The 21,086-nt window shown below is 35.8% G+C and overlaps 1 protein-coding gene and 1 pseudogene across 6 annotated transcripts in view; one reads left to right on the plus strand and one right to left on the minus strand.

Moving 5' to 3' along the window:
- Window positions 1-21,086, plus strand: part of DPYD (dihydropyrimidine dehydrogenase) — an 840,660-nt gene that overhangs the window by 358,627 nt on the left and 460,947 nt on the right. For all 6 annotated transcript variants that reach the window (XM_055115757.3, XM_034931766.3, XM_008960543.5 and 3 more), the window contains one exon: window positions 13,347-13,531. In XM_055115757.3, coding sequence (XP_054971732.2) covers window positions 13,347-13,531 — 185 coding nt within the window. The remainder of the gene's footprint in view (window positions 1-13,346; window positions 13,532-21,086) is intronic.
- Window positions 13,743-20,674, minus strand: LOC106635029 (translocation protein SEC63 homolog; annotated as a pseudogene).

Consider the following 21,086-nt stretch of genomic DNA (forward strand, 5'->3'; position numbering starts at 1 on the left):
TGTTCTTGACTCAAAGCACAATATAAATAGGACAACATCCCTATCTAAAATACTCTGGTTAAATTAGATATTTGGCCGGGCATGGTGGCTCACGCCTGTAATCCCAGCACTTTGGGCGGCTGAGGCAGGTGGATCACTTGAGGTCAGGAGATTGAGACCAGCTGGCCTACATGGTGAAACCCTGTCTCTACTGAAAAAACAAAAATTAGCCAGGTGTAATGGCACACACCTGTAATCCCAGCTACTCGTGGGGGGCTGAGGCAGGAGAATCACTTGAACCCAGGAGGCAGAGGTTGCAGCGAGCCAAGATCATGCCACTGCACTCTGGCCTGGGCAACAGAGTGAGACTCCATCTCAAAAAAATAAGACATTGATCTGCATATATGCTATTGTATAAATTAGAAAATTACATTAAATCTTATTCAATATCTACTCCCAAAATATGGAAGCTACTCAATTCAAATGTAATATACTGCCATTGTTGGAGGAGGAAACCAGTATTAATGTTAACATCCATTTGGGGATCCTGCCTAACAGTATGTGGATTAATGCTAACCAGTGCTAATCTTTTTTTCCTCTTTAACAACCATACTTGTTATATTTTGTAATTCTAAAGCTCTTTAAAGTGTTTTCAAGACTTACCTGACCATTTTTTCCATACAAATATGTGAAAGAATGGCAAGCATGTTGCATAGTAAGTGTTTGCCAAATATCCAGTGATTTTCCAAGCCCTCCTCAAAGTGTATTTACAATTCGTTTGGTTTAACATGACCCAGTGTTTCTCCCTGTATTTGCATACTGTTGCCAAATGAACTTTACATCACCAGTCTCATCACATTACTCTCATACTTTGGAATCTAAAACTATTCTTCCCTGATGGTGGGATTAAAACCAAATGCTTCAATTTAATTTTGACATCCTACTAATCTGCCCTCCTACATACTTGTGGGATGTTACTTCCCATTCTTTCATTCTGTATTTATTATATGTGTTTTGTATTAATTATACAAGATTCTTTTAGTTTCTCTAAAGTTCACAAAAATGAATACATTGTCCCCATCTGCAGGAGCTTGCAGTCTAATAAAGGAGGAAAGATGCATACAAATAAAGTTACCTTTAGGTAGAAAGTGACTCAGGAGAAACAGATAAATTTCTGGTGTAACATACAGGGTAGAGAGATGACTTGCAGCAGCAAGAATTAAAAGGTTTTGTGGAGGCAGTGACATTTATAATAGTTGAGGATTGGGTAGGAATTAGGAGAACAGAGACAGGGATTGAAAGCACATTGCAGTTATAGTAAACAGGCTGGATGAATACATGGGGGAGTTTCTTTGTCTAGATTGTAAGGTATATGAGAAATAATAGAGTAAGGGTGGAAAAACATATCATTGCTAATTCATGAAATGTTTTTAGTGTTTAGCTATGTGAATTTTATTCCAGAATTGTGGTACTGGAAATCTAAAGAGGCACGTAGATTAAATATGTTTGCTACACACATATAGGGACCATGTAGTTAAATATGCTTCTCCTTTTTGATTCTTGCTCTTCTATTTCACTCTGTATATCTTACATATTCTGAAGTATATTGACAGTACCACTGCAGGGTACTTTATTTATATTTTAACCCAAAGATCCAGCACAGTCCTTAACTCAATAAATATTCACCAAATGGATGAATGAGTGAAGAGATGAATAAATGGTTGAATGAAAAGAATGAAGTGACTTATTCTAAATGTCTGTACTGAAAATTAACAGTAAGGGCAAAATCATGTGAAAGTGTTGTATTTGTGAGGTGTCATGAAGGCCAGCCAGCCCTCCTTCTGTTCAGGGAATGGTCAGACGCTGGACGCTTTCTCTTTGCATTGAGAATGGTTTCCTAAGACTGGTCATCCTGCTTCTACTCTCACTTCCATATAATCCTACCAGAATGAGCTTCTAAACAGAGATTATTTAATTTCTTTTTTGTTGTTGTTCTAAATCTACCAATGCTGTCCTATTTTATTGTAACAAACTTCTTACCACAGTTTCTAACACACTCCTTGGTTTGGCCCCTGCCTATTTCTCAGACTTCCTCTCTTGTCTCACTTGCTTTCCTTCACCCACATAAAACCTTCCTTCTACTCCTCACGTGCTATAACTGCATCTCATCCTTAACACCCTTGCCACCGTTCCCGCTTCTTGGAATAATCTGCCTCTGAGTCATCACGTGACTGGTTCATTCTTATCCTTTATGTTTTAGCTCTGATGGCATCTCATCAAAGAGGCGCTCTCTGACCCTCCATAATTGCTATGATCTAAAGCACCCCTTCTGCTTCTCACATCCCTCATCTTGTACGTCTCTTTCATGTAACCCTATTCATAACCATTTTCACTATCATATAGTTCACTTACTTATTTACTTTTCATTTTTTATCTTCTGCCAGATGAAATTTACAACACACAAGGATGGGTCTCTTATCTGTGGTTTACTACGGTGCCTGCAGCAGGATGTAATACATGAGAGACCAAAAACAATTTTTTTTTTTTTGCTAATTGAATGAATGAAGGCAAGGTAATGCCTTGCTTTTTTTCCTATTAAAAATTATGAAACACCTGGGAAGAATAGCTTGTATACACTGTCTTATGTCTTTGCCAGATACTTTGTCCATAACTTCAGAATTCTGTTTTTTGCCTTTACCATTTAACTGCAAGTGTCACCTTTTTACGGTTCATTGACCTCCACGTCATCAATCTATTTACCTACATTATATTTCTTTTGTATTTAATATTTGTTGAATTTACCTCTTTACTTGGCTTGTGTGGCTTAGAAATATTTTGATTCTCATGTAACTCTGAGGAATTATTCTCTAGCTTTAGTTCAAGTTATGCTTGCTGACACTTTAAAAATAAGTGGATGATTCTATTGTCACCTGTTTTTGCACTCTTTCTTTGGAAACTTTACCCAGCCTTGTGATTTATTTGATCCCAAGTTGCAGTGCCTTCATCTGAGGTCTAGGTGTGTATCTCCAAATGCTTCTGTGGATTTTTCAGGCATTTTCCAACTACATATGTAGTTAATTTCTAGTGAGGTTTAAATCCTAAGGGTGTGACCTTGGTAACTTATCTCAATCTCACATTCCTCAACTATAAAATTGAGATATACCTATTTTGTGAGTATCCAAAGAGATAGTATATACAGTGCCTAGCCCAGAGCCAGTTACATGCTGATGAAAGCGCTCAATAAATGTTTTCCATTATTATAGTTTTATCCCCATTAGATATAGCCTTTGCCAATGTTGATATTTCTTGAGTGCATGATAATACAGCTAGTTCTCTATATAAAGAAACTATACTTTTGAATTGCACATTTACTTATGTACTAAAATTGTTTAAACAAAAATCTACTGTGTGTTTTAAGTTTCCATTGAAGTGTGCCTACTGACGATTGACAAGGAAAAAAAAAAGCCATAAGATGGATATCAAAAAATAACATTAATGAGCTGCTAAAGCTAAAATTACAGTAACTTATGAAATTGGTTAAACATAAAAACCATTAAACTGTTTACTGAAGCTTCACAGATATACTGCAGCTAATGAGCATTTCTGCTATTTAAATAAGCCCAAATTGAACACACATTACATGGATACATAATTAGTCATGGCAGTCAGACACACATAGACTTACTTTTAAAGCTCTATTTAGGGAATCTTTTCCATTTGATTTATTTTGTTAATTAAAATATTTTTCAGTGTTCACTTATATTTTAATAATATTGTTTTCACAAGTAGTATAATTTACTACTGGTTTCCTATTTGTTTTTATTTTTCCGTTAAATGCAGCAAATGGGAATTTTATATGAAACATTTTTCTTAACCCCTTTCAGTAATTGTTTATATCATTTGATGACATAATTCAGCATTTAAAAAATTTTGTTTGCTGAGAAGTATACAAAAAATATTTCAATACCCTATTTTTTCACTATCTCATAATTATCAAGAAATATTAAGCACCCAAATATGCATAGAATTATAATGATTATGGTCCAAACCAGATTAAAGGATGATCTATTCCTTCAAGCAGTTTGCAGTCTTAAAGAGACGGTATCATTGAATATAGATAAACAAATCAAAGTACAGCATTTGGGAATCCAACAGAGAATTTGAAAACAATTCCCATATATTTACTTCAAGGACACTGACCTCCTGGAGGAGATCTCTTCCAGGTAAAATGAAATCCAATGTTCAAGGAGTTCAGCGTCTTAAATAGATAGAATTATTTCAGAGACATAAGCAGATCAAGGTGAAGTGCTTGGACTATTTTAATTCTGAATTGGTTTGTTGGTCAGTTTAGGAAGTGGAAATGAAACTTCCAATAGAATACAAATAACACAAAAGGAGTTGCTATAGGCTATTATTGACATCCATCTTTTCCATTCAACTTGGGGAGCCTAAATTTATCCTGAATAGGGTGAGGGAGAAGATCAGATATGTACTTTACCCTGACTGAATTCTACTAGCATATTCAAACTGAAAATTATCTAACCATAGCAGTAGGAAAATCAAATATTTAAATTGATCAAAAGAAATTCACTATGTGCCCATTCTTCCCTAGTCAGTATGTTTGTCAGTGTAGAAATACTTTTCCTCCACATGATGAACTGACTCTCTAATTGTGAAAATAAGATCTACAAGAAAAATAACTAAGACAGAATAATATGAATGCTAAATAAATGGAATGGACAAATACTACATTTTTTTTACCAAAAAACATATACTAGATTCCCCTTATATGCCAATTATATGCTAGATGCTGGGGGGAAGTAGCTGACTTAAATAAGTTATCTGAACTTAGGAGTAGTAGAGGTAAAACAAATACTTGAAATAAAGTCACATAGTGCCTAGTGTAACAGAAAGTCATTAGTGGTTAATTCACTAGAAAGGGGGGAAAAAGGTTTCATTGGAAAGGATGCTCTCAAGGCTGAATCTGTGAAGCTAGCCAAGACTAGAATTCTTTGCTGTTCCTGTCTTCATTTTAGTTATTCCCATGATCCCCAATGCTGAATTTTATGAGACTGTGGAGAGTCTATTTATTCTGACTTTCTCTTGCCCCCACACCCAAAGTCAGAAGCAGCAGGACTTTGGAGATGAAATAATTGGATTCAAATACTGCCTCTGCCACCTCTTGGCTTTATTGAGGATGATAATATCCACCTTCAAGGGTTCTTTTGTGATCTAATAAGATATTCTATGGAAATATCCAGCAGTATGCCTGCCATGTACTAGAGATCCATAAGTGCTGATTGATTATTTTTTCTAACATTCTTCTTTAGTTGACAGTGATGTTAATGGAATGTAAGAAGTAACTAGGATAAAATTTTCATTGGATGGATTGGCACAACATGTTAACTGACTGGATGTTGAGATATTTGGAAACAAGATTCATGGATTATACTAAGATTTGTAAGCTCTATTTTTAGTTTTGAAGAAGGGAATGGGACCAGATGCGATGGCTCATGCCTGTAATTCCAGCACTTTGGGAGGCCGAGGCTGGTAAATCACTTGAGGTCAGGAGTTTGAGACCAGCCTGGCCAACCTGCTGAAACCCCATCTCTACTAAAAATACAAAAATTAGCTGTGCGTGGTGACAAGCGCCTGTAATCCCAGCTACTTGGGAGGCTGAAGCACGAGAATCACTTGATCACTTGAACCTAGTAGGTGGAGGTTACAGTGAGCGGAGGTCATGCCACTGCACTCCAGACTGGGTGGCAGAGTGAGACTCCTCAAAAAAAAAAAAAAGAAAAGAAAAAGGGAATAGAAAATTTTCGCAACCTACTCATCTGACAAAGGGCTAATATCCAGAATCTACAATGAACTCAAACAAATTTACAAGAAAAAAACAAACAGCCCCATCAAAAAGTGGGCGAAGGACATGAACAGACACTTCTCAAAAGAAGACATTTATGCGGCCAAAAAACACATGAAAAAATGCTCATCATCACTGGCCATCAGAGAAATGCAAATCAAAACCACAATGAGATACCACCTCACACCAGTTAGAATGGCAATCATTAAAAAGTCAGGAAACAACAGGTGCTGGAGAGGATGTGGAGAAATAGGAACACTTTTACACTGTTGGTGGGACTGTAAACTAGTTCAACCATTGTGGACATCAGTGTGGCAATTCCTCAGGGATCTAGAACTGGAAATATCATTTGACCCAGCCATCCCATTACTGGGTATATACCCAAAGGACTATAAATCATGCTGCTATAAAGACACATGCTCACGTATGTTTATTGCGACATTATTCACAATAGCAAAGACTTGGAACCAAGCCAAATGTCCAACAATGATAGACTGGATTAAGAAAATGTGGCACATATACACCATGAAATACTATGCAGCCATAAAAAATGATGAGTTCATGTCTTTTGTAGGGACATGGATGAAATTGGAAATCATCATTCTCAGTAAACTATCGCAAGAACAAAAAACCAAACACCACATATTCTCACTCATAGGTGGGAATTGAACAATGAGATCACATGGACACAGGAAGGGAAATATCACACTCTGGGGACTGTTGTGGGGTGGGGGGAGGGGGGAGGGATAGCATTGGGAGATATACCTAATGCTAGATGACGAGTTAGTGGGTGCAGCACACCAGCATGGCACATGTATACATATGTAACTAACCTGCACAATGTGCACATGTACCCTAAAACTTAAAGTATAATAAAAAAAAGAAAAAATAATAATAAAATAAAATAAAAAAAGAAAAAGGGAATAGAAAAAAGCAGCAATGACTATTAAAAATGCATCATGAGGACAGGTGGAAAGCAGAAAGTATGATGTCACAGAAGCCAGGCTAAAAGACTTTCATGAGGAGGAAGTGGTTATCTGTTGAATTTTGCTGAGAAATCAAGGAGCACAACAAGGGGGAGGCACATTAGGTGCCTGTCCAACAACTTTGCCTTTGCCTGACCCTGAGAGTAAGGACCTCCTTAAATTTTGTTCTTTGTCTGCCTCACTCACCTCACCCTATTTCAGGCTCTGAAGCAAGATGATCACTGAGAAGAATCACTGGACTTGGCGACCTGGAACCAATTAATCATATCAGTGAAAAGAGGTTTAGTGAAGCTTTGGAGTCAAATGCAGATGTGGAATGGTTTTAAATTGGGAGGTACTACTGTACATGTATGTACCTACATATGGGAAACCTCTAATTTGTAGGGAGTGGCTGGTAATAGAGAAGAGAGTGGATATAGTGTCAGGGGCAAAATTCCTACCAGGTCAGAGGAGAGGATTCTTGGGCCCATGTGGAGAGACTGTCTTCTGATAGGAGGGAGAGTTCCTTAGTGGTATTAAAAAGGAAGAGAGAGAGAGAGCGAAGGTATAGATCCAGTAGGTTTGTAGTTTTGCTGATGGGAAGACAAGAGAGTTCCCATGTGATAGCTTTTATATTCTCTGTGAATTGTGGGACAAGGCCTTCTCCTGACAGTGGGGGCAAGAGAAAGGAGTCGAGTCTATAGAAGGTTTGAGGAGTGAAGCAAAGGTAAGACGTGTTCACAATGAGTGGAGGAAATGAAAGAGTAAGGTCACCAATAATAAATCATGAGGTGGGAAGGCCCAGAGGAAGCTTGTGAACTGAGTTTTGGATGTGATGATTTGGAAGGGACATTAGAGCCTACAGGTTATAATCTTAAACAGGCATCCGGAAGTTCCAGAATAAAAGGAAGAACTCAAGGGAGAGTTCGAGTCCATCTTTATAGAGATGAAATTGAAGGCCCTAAATGACTATGATTTCTGACAGAGAAAGTGCAGTGGACTGAATATTTGAGAGCTGAGAAGAGGAAAATGAAGAGGTGAAGAGGGACTAGAGCCCAAGAAGGACAGTTTAAAGATAAGCAGAGCCAGGGTAGAGGAGCATTCTGCAAATCAAAAAAGATCAAAATTAATGCCATTCAACTGTTGGATGCTACAGAAAGGCAAAAGAGCTGAAGACTAAGGTCACAGAATTTGGTGACCGTGGAGACCATACTTTCATTCAAGGAATAATTTGGTGGTGAGACAAGTAAGCAGTCCAAGTATATGACTGAGAAATTGGGTAAAGGAAGATATAAGAATGGCAGTGAGAAAAGATAACCATGTCAAAAACAAAGTTTTTTTCAAATTGGAGAGGAGAGGAGAAAATGACACATACAATATACTAAAAAGAGTAAGAGACAGTGTTTGAGGACCTGGAGGAGCAGGAAGGTACAGAATCAAGGTTATCTTCCGAGAGACTGGCAGAAGGAAAACAATGAATCTTCATTGTGGAGAGCATACTGATTAAAGTACTGAGAAGTGGAAGGGAGATGTGAAGACAAAGCTCAAGCCATCCAGACTTGATATTCTTAGTTGGAGGCATTCTCTGGTTCTGGCCCTTCCTTACCCCAGGTTATTCTATTTAAACAGAACTCTGATATCCTGGCCTTGTAATTAGAATTTATTTTGATCTTGCTGAGATTTTGCTTTCAGCGCTGAATTACTGAGATTACTGCCTCAGCACACCTTTTAGTTTCATTGTGATTTGGTCCTAGTGGGTAATAGGTTATGTAAAATTAAACAACAAGGACATGGATGAATTCATCTATGTTTTCAAGGTATCATTTTATTGTAAATGTTGAAAGTTTTTATTCCCTCCATTGTTTTATAACACATCAAACTCTCCAAAGAATACTAATAATCCTTCTTCATTATGATATCTGTTGTATTGTTTTATTGTTTGTGGAGAATTAATTTATATTTGTGTACTAAAATATAACATTCTTGACATCTTCTTATAAAAACTGAGAAATATACTTGTCATATGCTTGTGGGTTTCTCTTTTACATATGTGACAGCACAGCTACATCAGTTTAATTGACCTTGGCAATCTGCATCTGCTAGTGATGTGTCCCTGAGGGACGGTTTCTGCAATTTTAAGCTGTGGCTTATTGAAGAACTTGTGTGTCACAATACCATTAAGTCTGTATAAAAAATCATTTCATGCATAGCATTAAATTGACTAAAAGTTCCAATTTCAAAACCGTTTCTTGTTATAAAGCTACCTCAGAGTGTCTTTGTTTTTTAAATAAGCTCATTTGAACATAGTAGTAATTAAAGCAGAAAATTAACATAAATCTTGAATGTTTGGTATGAATTAAGGACGTTTTCATTCTTTATAAAGACTGCATAAAATTCCAGGCACCATATCATTTAACAAATTTCTCTTCCAATTGCAGAATAATATAGACTGTGAATAAGCATGTTTTGGGATTCTTTTTCAAGTTCTTTTTCTGTTCAACTATGGAGCTCCTGGGACATATGCCACAGTCTCCATCAAGATGCAATCTCATGGAAAATCTGAGAAAACTGTGCATGAACATAACAGAAAATCCCCCCGTTTTATAAACAAGAAAGGAATAATACAATCCTTCTATTAATATTCATTTAACACTTCAGAGGAAATGGCAAGCAGTTATTTGGTTTGCAAATGTAAATATACATTTTTCATTCACTTATGCTTTCACTCCTTCCAAGCTGGGTAAAGACAGAACAGAAGATTTGCTTCTGAGTTTTATTTTTATTGTATTCCAAGTTAAATCTATCAGCAGAGATGTAAAAGAGCTCTGAGGAGTTCATAGAAGAACAGTTACAATGATGAGGATGATAGTCTTCCTCATAAGGAGCAACTAAATAAATGAATTCCTTTCTGAGAAATTATGAATAACATGCACATGAATTTTTTCACTGAATCCTTGATTTGAGTTCTAAGCTTAAGAAAATGATTAAATAATTAAAATAATGGCTATATTTTAAAAGAATTGTTGAAATTAGGAAAGGTATTTAGCTCCAGATTTAACAAAGTTTCAGTAAATTCATATATAGTATGAATCAAATTCATATTATATATGAATATTACATGTGCTTAGAGTCTACTACATGTACAAGGAAATGATCCTAACCATTTGATGTTCCAGTTGTGATACAGTCATTCTTGGTGCTTAGGGCTACTGAAAAAAATATTTCTGACCCACTGTAGCATTGCTTATATTTATAAATGTTGTCCATATTCTACTTTCTTAGTGATCTTTTTGTAGATATTTGATGAGCCAAATATTGGGTATTAAAATATATACAGATGGTCTCTATTTTGATTGATGTTAGTAACCTCATAACCAGCTGTGTGATCTCTCAGCTTTTTCTTTTTATTTCTGGAATGAAATTAGGAACATGTTAAACTTGAAGGTCTCCAAAATGAGCAGGAGGAAATTTGGTAGTTAATTTTCAAAAGGAGACTGAGATGATTTTTAATATGAAAGAAAATCCTTTTTCTATTTTAGAATAGAGTATCAAAGAATTGTTTGATTTTTAATGAGGTTAGCTGGATATTACAAATGATAAAATAATTAAAACAGTTGATATTCAGGTTTAAGACTTCACAGAATAAATAAATCAAATATTAAGGAAAGAAAGCTTATTTTTAAAAGTATACATGAGTATTATGAATGTTTAAGGATACATAATAACACAATGCATATACAATAGAAATGCCCATGAGCAGAAGAGTGCTTTTGAATTCACAAATAAATGCCCCTAGGGTGGCTTATGATGTTGGTGCTAAATATTTTAAGAAATATAAAGTTACTTGTTAAACTCAGAGTAACATTTCCTGAATACTTATTGACCGAGTTTGTGACAGGTGGAGTGTTAAAGTGAATTGTTCTATGTACATTTTTTGCATCCTAAAATATGGTAAAGCACATTCTTCAAGAACTTCAATTTAATTTGTGAAGCATTTATTCAGCACCTCCTGTGTACAATTCACTGTGCTCAAGTGAAGATTCAAATTTTATGAGGCCTGAAGTGTATACAATTTGAGAGCTCTTCTTTAAGAAAAGAAAAATTCATAGATTTGAAATTAGGCACAGGGCTTTGAAAGAGTCCCATGCAAGTGAGGGACCCTACTTAAGCTTCAGTAACTTCACGATAAAGTTATCCCTTCACATCTAGGGGGGCTTGGTTCCAGGATCCCCCATGGATACCAAAATCCATCTATGCTCTTAAGTCTGTTATAGAAAATAGTGTATTATTTGCATATAATCTACACATATCCTTCCATATACTTTAAATCATCTTTGGATTACTTATGGTATATCTAATACAATGTATATGCTGTATATATAGTTGATATACTATATTGTTTAGGGAATAATGGAAAGAAAAAAGTATGTACACGTTCAGTACAGACATAAACGTTCTATTTTTTTCCCAAATATTTTCAGTGCACAGTTGATTGAATCCTCAGAGGTGGAACCCACAGATATGGAGGGCCGACTGTAAACATGTCTTTGACTCTAATTTATGTTGTGGGACTCAGAGATAACTAAGGAATTATTCCTACCTTGCTCAAGCATAGAATGAAATCTGTACTTAAATTTCAAGGATATTGCTGTGAAACATGAGATAAATGTAAAAAAAAAATGCTTTGATCTCCTAGTGATAAAATTTTGAATTTCTTATCTTTTTATTAATTATCTTTATTTCAGATCTCTTGTAGGCCAAAGTTTTGGAAACATAAGGTCATTTCTGATAGAACAGAATTCATTTTTACCCCTTGCCACTATTTATAAAGCTCATTACATATATCATTCAAGGATGATGTGTTACAGTTGCCATTATTAAAATAGGTTGAATTGATGAGCCATACTCACTATTGACTTTCTTGCAACTCAAGTAACTGTCAACAGATGGTAGTGATGATCTGTTATGCAATAGGGAACAAATGATAAAGATGTCTTTTCATGTGACCTTTAAAAACATTAGAAAAATTTCCTTAAAATGCCTTTCTGCTTTGAAAATAATTACATGAATATTTAATTTTCCTCTCAATGGAAGACGAAAAAACAAATAGAAACAGTAGAAGATTTTAAAATAAAAACCTGAGTATGATAGCATTGACCCATCTACTCATTCATTCATTCATCCATCAATCCAATTGAGTGTCCTCTGCTCCAAGAACTGTAGTGTGCTCTGTAGAACACAGGCAAGCAGTGTGGACAAATTGCTGTTCTCATGGAACCTATGATCTTGTGGGAAAAACACAATCAACAGTAACCCCTCAATAATTTTCTACAACTCTAACATTCTTTAAGTAGAAAGCTACAAATATATACCAGTGTTTATTTTATTTCTATTTTTTTCCTCTATTTTACTCAGAAGAAACTGGTTTTAGGTGTCAAAAATAACATTTTTTGTATTTGGCTATTTTGTGTTATACTTGATTCATAAATCAATTCAACAACTAACTTTTCTGTTCCAAAATCTCCCAAGCTCTCTTCTTTTAGTTTAAGTTGTTACTAATATTTTCTCTTTGGAGTTGGAGTAAAGAATAAGGCCCTTAGTCTGTCTGAGATGCTGTGCTTAAAAATTATGACGTTACCTGGAGAGAACATTTTATCCTAAACACGGGCTTACTCAGTTTACTCCATCAAATAGGGTGTTGTCCACCTTTCTTCATTTCTTCTCTTACTCAACCCTTTCTCTAAATTGCATCCATTGATCTCTTCCAAATGTCAGGATTATGCTTTCAAAATGTTCGTTAGATATTTTTCTTAAAGAAACACAACCTCATTCCTCTTCCATGACTCTTTTAGATTCATTAGAATGCAGCATATTTAGTAAATAATTGCAAAACTACTTTACAGAGCAATTTCCACAAGGAATTAATGGTAATGTTTGCATTTGTTGCTTTTAACAAAACAAAGCAGAAATTGCTGGCTAAATATAACTGTATACTAGATCCATTAAATTGCTTAATAGTAAGTGCAAATAATTTAATGAAAATGTTATATATGTTGTCTCATTTTGCTTTACAAAATATTTTGTTGTAAAAGGGAGATTAGCCATTGACCTGAATTCATGATGTAACTTTCAAAAGTGACACACATGAACAAGTTGGGGATAATATAAGTAGTAACAGATTTGTAAAAATGATGGCTATGAATAAAGTTTTAGAAAAATGTATTTTGTATGTATTTAAAAGGTTGTACTTTCCTTCGTTATAGATCCATACTTCGTAGACATAAATGTCTGCTCTGAAACATTGACCAAATCTGTGGTCTTTAATTCCTGTATGTGAGGTGTAAAGTTAAGTCAGTGCACTTCAAATGTGTTGTTAACTCCAATATTTCATTAGCTTTTCATTTTTATAGTTTACTAAAAGCAGTTGTTTGAATCCCTGGAACAATAATTAAACCATAATTTTTCTTAATTTTAAAATTATTGTTATGGAATTGTCTGTTGACTAGTGATTGTCTATTGTTTTTCACTTGTTTTTTCAGTAAAAGAAGCCTTGAGCCCTATAAAATTTAACAGATGGGGTCTCCCAGAAGTAGATCCAGAAACTATGCAAACTAGTGAAGCATGGGTATTTGCAGGTGGCGATGTCGTTGGTTTGGCTAACACTACAGTGGAATCGGTGAATGATGGAAAGCAAGCTTCTTGGTACATTCACAAATATGTACAGGTAGGCATTTGCCATCATTTCCACTTAATTCTTTTCCAATGGATAAGTGCTTCATTTATTTTTGATACTCATCTATAAGAGGATTTCTATTTGGTATATAATAAGCATATATACAATATGTCACGTACATACTTGGATAAAAATTTTAAAATGTAGACTAGGTAGTAGAACTGTTTAGTTGATTAAAAATTGGGCCAGGTGGGCATGCCACCTAATGCCTATAATCCCAGCAATTTTGGAGGCTGAAGCGGGAGGATGCTTGAGCCCGGTGTTCAAGATCAGCCTGGGCAACATAGGAATATCCCATCTCTACAAAAAATAAAAAGTTAGATGGGCATGGTGGCACACGCCTGTGGTACGAGCTTCTTGGGAGGCTGAGGTGGGAGGATCTCTTGAGCTGAGGAGGTCAAGGCTGCAGTAAGCCATGATCGTGCCACTTGCACTTCAACCTGGACAACAGAGAGAGACCTTGTCTCAAAAAAAAAAAAAAAAAAAAGAAAGAAAATTTATCATGCATTCCTACCATTCGAGTACTGTGAAGTCATTAGTCCTGATGTGTCCAAAATATTTATTATTGGCTTAAATACATAGATCATACACTTATCAAATCTGATGGTATACAATATTATAGGACATATACTAGAATCTACATTAATTATAATCTTACATAGTCCAAAAAACGGTTTCATCTGTTCATTTGGACCAGATAAGGTCCTGTCTGTTTTCCAAATTCTATGCATCTAAGTGGAAAGGAAACAAACATTTGATGAATTTCAGTTGTAATTTTTATTTTTTTAATTTAATTTAATTTTTTTTTTTATATTTTTTGAGACGAAGTCTCGCTCTAATGCCCAGGCTGGAGTGCAGTGGCACGATCTTGGCTCACTGCAGCCTCCGCCTCCTGGGTTCAAGCAATTCTCATGCCTCAGCCCCCGAGTAGCTGGGACTATAGGTGCATGCCGCCACACCCAGCTAATTTTTGTATTTTTAGTAGAGATGGGGTTTCACTATGTTGGCCAAGCTGGTCTCAAACTCCTGGCCTCAAGTGATCCGCCCACCTCAGCCTCCCAAAGTGCTGGGATTACAGACATAAGCCACCGTGCCCAGCCTTCAGTTGTAATTTTTGAAAACAATTTAGTTTTTAACAATTTAGGATACAGAATGTGAAATGATGAGATGTGAAGCTGAGCATACTTTGCCACAACGACTGTGGTCTTGAGGAAGAAAGGTGTAACTACCAGATCTCAGTAGCTTACTTTCCGACTAAATGCTTTGTTTTCTTTTTGTTCTATGATTTAATTAAATGTAGATACAGTTACCTCATTTATGTAAAATGTTCCTGGAAAATTTGCTCTTGTTAATAAAATTTTTATTCTTTCTTTCCTATTCAAGGAAGACTGCTCACACTATGCCTTTTTACCACTCTTGTTTTGGTTCTCTTGTTTGTTTCCCACATGCTAACAAAATTCACTTTATCTTTAATGCTTCCTTTAATTTCTTCCTCTTTTCCGTGACCATTTTGTCTATTCTAGTTGTCCTTCTCATGTCTGTGTAACTAATGCAGGACCTACTTATTTGCTAGGTAGGGCCTGGACTTGACACTGATTGTATCATCTTTTAAAAGTTTGATTCACCTGCCTACTTCCACCTCCTCCTTGGCATCTTTGAGTAGTGGGGCTTGAGTTGTTGGGCCAAACCGTGGTGTCCCAGAAATGTAGGAATCTCAAAATGAATGAGGTAATTGGGAGATTGAGGTGGGAGGATCACTTAAGCCCAGAAGTTGGAGGCTATAGTGAGCTATGATCACACCACTGCACTCTAGCCTGGGTGACAGAGTGAGACTTCATCTTTAAACAACAACAACAACAACAAAACAATGAGAGAGAGAGAGAGAGAAAGAGAGAGAAAGGAGCCTGTGGATTTTGCAAAGAGACAAAGCTTTGATTCAGGAAATAGCATCTAGGGAGATGCCAAATCTAAAATTTTAAGACTTTAAAAAGTTATACATCAAAAGGGACTAGGCTAGGCAAAGAAAGAAAGAAAGAAAAAGAACACAATTTAAACAGAGACAGACACTGGGAAACCCAAAGGAGACAAGTTGGTGAGTGGTTCAGGCTCCAGTCTTTGCAGTGACTGAAGGATAGATAGCAGCACTATGCTTTACCAAGTGTTTATTGCCTCAGACAGAGGAAGCAGCAAAGGACAGCTATCCACTCAGGGAGTGGATGGTTCCCTACTTTGCCTCCTTCTGCATTTCCTGTCCCCCAAACTATCTTCCTGTTTTTATTTTCTCATTCTACTCTTATTTTCAGAGTAATTTCACAGTTTTTTTAAATAATAACAAAGGATTTATTATCATTTGCAGATGAAATAAATGCACCATCCCATACTTGAAAGGTTTCAATAAGCCTTAACATTTTTCAGGTTGTACCAAGGCACTGCCACTGCCTAGTTATATTATGCACCCGTTTCTAGAGTAAAAAAACTACACCTCCCTCAACATCAGTTCTGTACTGTTTCTGGTTTATGATAAACTTCCAAAACAGCAAAAAATTGCAAATATGTGCAAACACTATGGTCCATTCAGAGTACTGCTTAGTCATCATCTTCCTCTTCCTCCTCTTCTTCCTCAAAGCTATCTTCAAAGCCCTCACTGTCCTCCTGGTCTTCATCCCCCTCTATTGCTATATCCCACTGTGGGTGATTTTCTGGCACAGGCTTGGCCTCATGAACTTCCAACTTCAATGGTTTAATCTGATCGAAACCCATATAGGAGTCTGATCTCAGAAACACAGTATACTGATAATTTCCAGGCTTGCCTGGTGCAGGAAACTTCAGCTCTACTTCCTCTGCATCTTTTAGTGTACACACATGATATGGCATGGATATTAATGCCTGCTCCTTCCTATCTGCAATGTAAAGCCACCACCATTCTTGTTTTTCCTCAGGAAAGTAAAGGCTATACACAGGATGTGTTATTTTTGATTTGGTTTCCAATAGAGCGCTCTCTTTTTGCTGTATGCTTTGTAGTAATTCTTGCCACTCTGCTTCATCATCTTTGTTTTGTTTTTCATCTTGCTCTCTATCAGAGTCTCTGTCACTACCATCATCTTTCTCACTTCAGGAATCTCTATTGGTTTCTTCTTCTTCAGAATCACTGCCCTTATCTGAAACTTCTTCTTCATCTTCCTTTACTGCAGCTTCATTCCCAACAACTCCATTTGCCAGCTTTTGTTTCTGTTGCTTTGACTGTGGTAATAGCACAGGTGCAGGTTTTTTTTTTTTTTAAAGGTTTCTTTTTTTTTTGATTTAGCAGTTTTCTTGGGTCCTTTACTCTTCTGTTGCCATCCTCGTTTTGTCCTGTCCTTGTTAGTTTCACCCTGCCCATCTTCTGCTGGCTGTTCCTCTGCAGCACAGATGGACTGCTCCTTTTCAAATACTTCAGCCATTGTTTGCCTAGTCAACTTAACCAGCACTGTAACTAAGGATCCTACTGTGATGTTGTTGCTGTCTTCATCATCTAACACCTGTGATTTTATATTCATGGTCACATATGGAAAACTCCCAAGGACAGCCATAACCTCTTCATATTTTTCATCTTCAAGGAAGTGCAGTAGAGTATGACAATCTGATTCTTTAAACTCACCAAATCCTGGATAGTTTAAATTTTATACTTCTTATGATTAGAAACCTGTCTAAGATTGTCCTCTTCAATGTAAGGGAGCTGCAGAAGGGGAGACTTATATTGCTGAAGTCCCTGAACGGCCATCTGAGAAAGCTTCATGCAGTTTTCTAGGGATGCCAAAGTTGGAGCACGAAACTCCCTTTCTTCACGGTTCAGGGCCATTACTATTAGTTGGCAGTTTTTAGTTTCACAGTTTTTAATCTTATCTCCTGCTGTGTAACTCTCTAATCTGTACCTCCAACAGGGCACTCTCTTGCATAATCCAGCAGTCCACTGAATATCTTCCCTTGTGTTTCTAATCTGCTTTTCATATTCACCAAACATCTTCATGTAAATGTCTTTCCTACATTTCAGATTCACTGCTTTTAAGTCAAACATTTCTTCCCAACTTGCTCCAACTCCAGTATTTAACATTTTTTATTTCCAGGTTCAAACCTACTAAGTTAGTGGTCCTCATAAATTACTCAGAATAATTAAAATTTCAACATGATTTGGAAATCAATACAATGCTGATGACTTCTTCTTTTACAGAATAACAATATTAGAACAAAGGAAACTGACATTTATTTACATAAATTAATAGGACACTTTATGAAAAAGTTAGGAAAGGCTAGAGTCTCAGAATAAGAGATACGCTCAAGAAAGTACAGTTAAAAGATTTACATTGGTGCACATATACAACACGCACATAATTTTTTTTCATTATAAGACAAAACGGTACATAGCTGTATTTACCAACTACTTATCTAAGTTTTATTCTTCTCTCTTTTGTATATAACTGGTCAATTCTTATTCTATCTCTTAAAAACTCTTTTTTACCCTTATTTTATTTTATCTTTTGTGTGGAGTTATAATTTTGATTGACCAGAAATCTTACTGAGCAGCCTGCTAGCTCCTTTAAGAAATGAAAGTGGAATCAAGGGATAAGAGATGAGGTTCTTGTGTTAGGCCAGATGAAGCCCAGTGAATGTGTGAATTCATAGTGAAAATGGTATGTGGGCAGAGAAGCTAAAAAGATTTGAAAAAGTAAAATTGAACACAGGTCAGTGGAGGATTTTGTTTTTTGTTCTTATCCTAAATATTTAAATCCATTTATAGATTTTAAATTAAAATGAATAAACAATACTTAAATATATTTATGATTGTAGTTTGGTGGTGTTTCACAATATCATTCTAAAGGACTCTTAATGTTTTTTTTTTTTCTGTTCATTTCACTGTTGTCTTGTAACTTCCTGAATCTAATAAATGTGTACTGGAAAAAAAAAGAAATTATTTTACTTCCATGTAATGGCAGATAGGAAGTTAGAATAGAAATCTGATGTGTAGAGAAAGGAGAGAAACAGACCTTTAGCTATAATGAAGAAAACATGCATGTGCTTTAAAAACACATATTGCTAGGAATGATAGTGTTTGAAATATAAAATAAAGGTTGTGCCATGTAAGAATTTTGGATTTGGTTGAAGGATTCAGACTTGTCAAACTAAGTGTTGAATTACATGTTAAAATGGAGTAGAGATGGAAGGTAGGTAAAAATCTCTGTCAAGTAAAATCAACATTTCCACCTTCCTGCCAGGGTGTTGGATGCAAAGTGCTAAGCAGCGATAAGGCTCACAAGGTACATATAGACAAAGTGGGATTTTTCTCTCTCCACATTGTCATTAACTTAGTTCTGGCCTCTATCACCTCTCTTGAAATTGCCTCCACTTTCTCTCCTGTCAAATCCAATGCCCCTACACTGCAGCCAGAGTCATCTTTCTAGATTATCAGTTGAATCCTAATTAGCTCATTTAAAACCCTTCAATGACTTTTACTCACACTCAAGGTAAAGGCCAAACTTCTTAGCTTTGAGATGCTGATTTGAATGTCCCCAAGCATACCAAGATTTCTCCTGAATCTGGGCCTTTCCCCCACTTCACCCATTTCCCTCTGGTTGAGTCCCACTTGTCCTTCAGGGTTGGCTTTCTCCTCCTCATCCAGGGAGTTTGTGACATGAACTTCCTTTGTGCTCCTTGTTTGAAGCCTGCTTACTGGTCTGTCTCTGTACAAGCTAGGAACCATGTTTATGTATTGCTGTATCCTCAAAATAAAGTATTCATCTATTACATAGGAAAAATATGCAGAAATCATTTATCTTAAATACATTTAAGGAGGAGTTAAGAAAACTAATGAGTTTGTTATATGATAAGTTCATTAGCATATAATATTGTTTTCTCACAAATGTAGCATTTGTTAAAAAAAATTTCTGTAATGTCTATAGTATGTTTCACAACTAAGGCTTATGACATTTTGTCTTATATTTTGCATTAGTTTGTTTTGGGGGAAAAGGTAACATTGAATAGCTTATTTTAAAATATGATTTTATAAACAGATTATAGTGTTAATGCATGCAATTGGGTGTTTAGAAATTCTTTGTAATATGCATTTTCAGATAAATGTGATTGTTTGAAGACATCCATGTTGGGAGAAAGTGCAGGCAATTTCTCTGAGGAGAGCTTCACTTAAATTTCATTAGTTAATTTGCTCAATTACCACTTATTAAGTAATAGCCTTTGGGCCCACACTTGACTTCGGGAGGGTACCACAATGCATAAATAACAGCAGTATAATATAGTGGTTATAAATTTGGGCTCTCTGAACTACAGAGAAGACATCAGATCCAGTTCCAACACTTTCCAATCATGTTACCTTGGACAGGTTACTTCAGCACTCCAGGGTATAGAAGTGAATAAGCAATTATAAATTATTATTATTACTTAAAATAATAATTAGAGCTGCTGTCTTCTTGGGTCTTGCAGAAGATTATGAAAGAAAGTATGGAAAGCTCTTGGTAAAGACTAAGCTTTGTGAATATTTGTTGTGTATACCATTGTTGTGGGTTATTAGAAATCATTCACCTTGGATTGTTAAAATGAGATCAGGAAAAAAATGGCAAATAGGAAATTTGAATAGAAATCTGATGTATAGAGTCTTAACAGATGAATATTGAAATAGGATATTTTAGGTAGTTGCAAAAGCATTTTATTTAGTCATTAATTTATTCATCCACATACATCCATCAATCTCATTTATGCATTAATTAATTAATTCATTCATTCAAAAAATGCATTTTAAAAAGTAGTAGATATAATAGATAGCACTAATTATTAGATTTAAATTTGCAAGTAAGAATCCTATTGTCTAGTAAAGAAGTGAGTTGTGTAAATGTAAGCCCAATATAGCATACTTAACACAATAATAAAAAGCATCAAGTTACAAAGGTAGCCTGGAAGAGACAATGACTGATTCCATCTGGATGTGGGTATTAGGATGTGGAATCAGCAAGGACATCACAAACAACAAGAAACAAAATTTAAAAAGAATAAGAAAAATTAGAATAATACTGGGTAATTAGACTTACTGGGATTTAAAGAAGGCTACTGGATAAGATTTTATATGTTGCTCACTCCATGAGGGGTACCCAGACCAGGGTACAAGCTGGCTGAAATCCAGACCAAGCTCCACTAATCAAACAATAAAACCTTTTGTTGTTCTGCTTCTATACAAAGGAGGGAGTACCTTCCTCAAATTTTCATAAAGATGTTCTCTGCTTGGTCCATAAGTTTTGCACTGTGCAGCAACTCCTTTTTATTTCACCAAAAAGCATAGGGTGGACTAATGGAAGCTCTGAATATAGAGATTATATAGGAAAAATGAGAGAGAGAAAGTTCAGTAATTATACCAGGAGTAGAACATGATGAGATTGCCTAGCTAGGATTTCAATTTGGAGTAGGTAATGTGGTAGGAATTGTTCATGTATAGAAATGATATGGTAGTGTCAGATCTGGTATTAATGTGAAGAAAAGCGTTTTCCAGTTTGTCAGAATTTCCCTT

This window comes from Pan paniscus, chromosome 1, assembly GCF_029289425.2.
Source record: "Pan paniscus chromosome 1, NHGRI_mPanPan1-v2.0_pri, whole genome shotgun sequence".
NCBI lineage: Eukaryota > Metazoa > Chordata > Mammalia > Primates > Hominidae > Pan > Pan paniscus.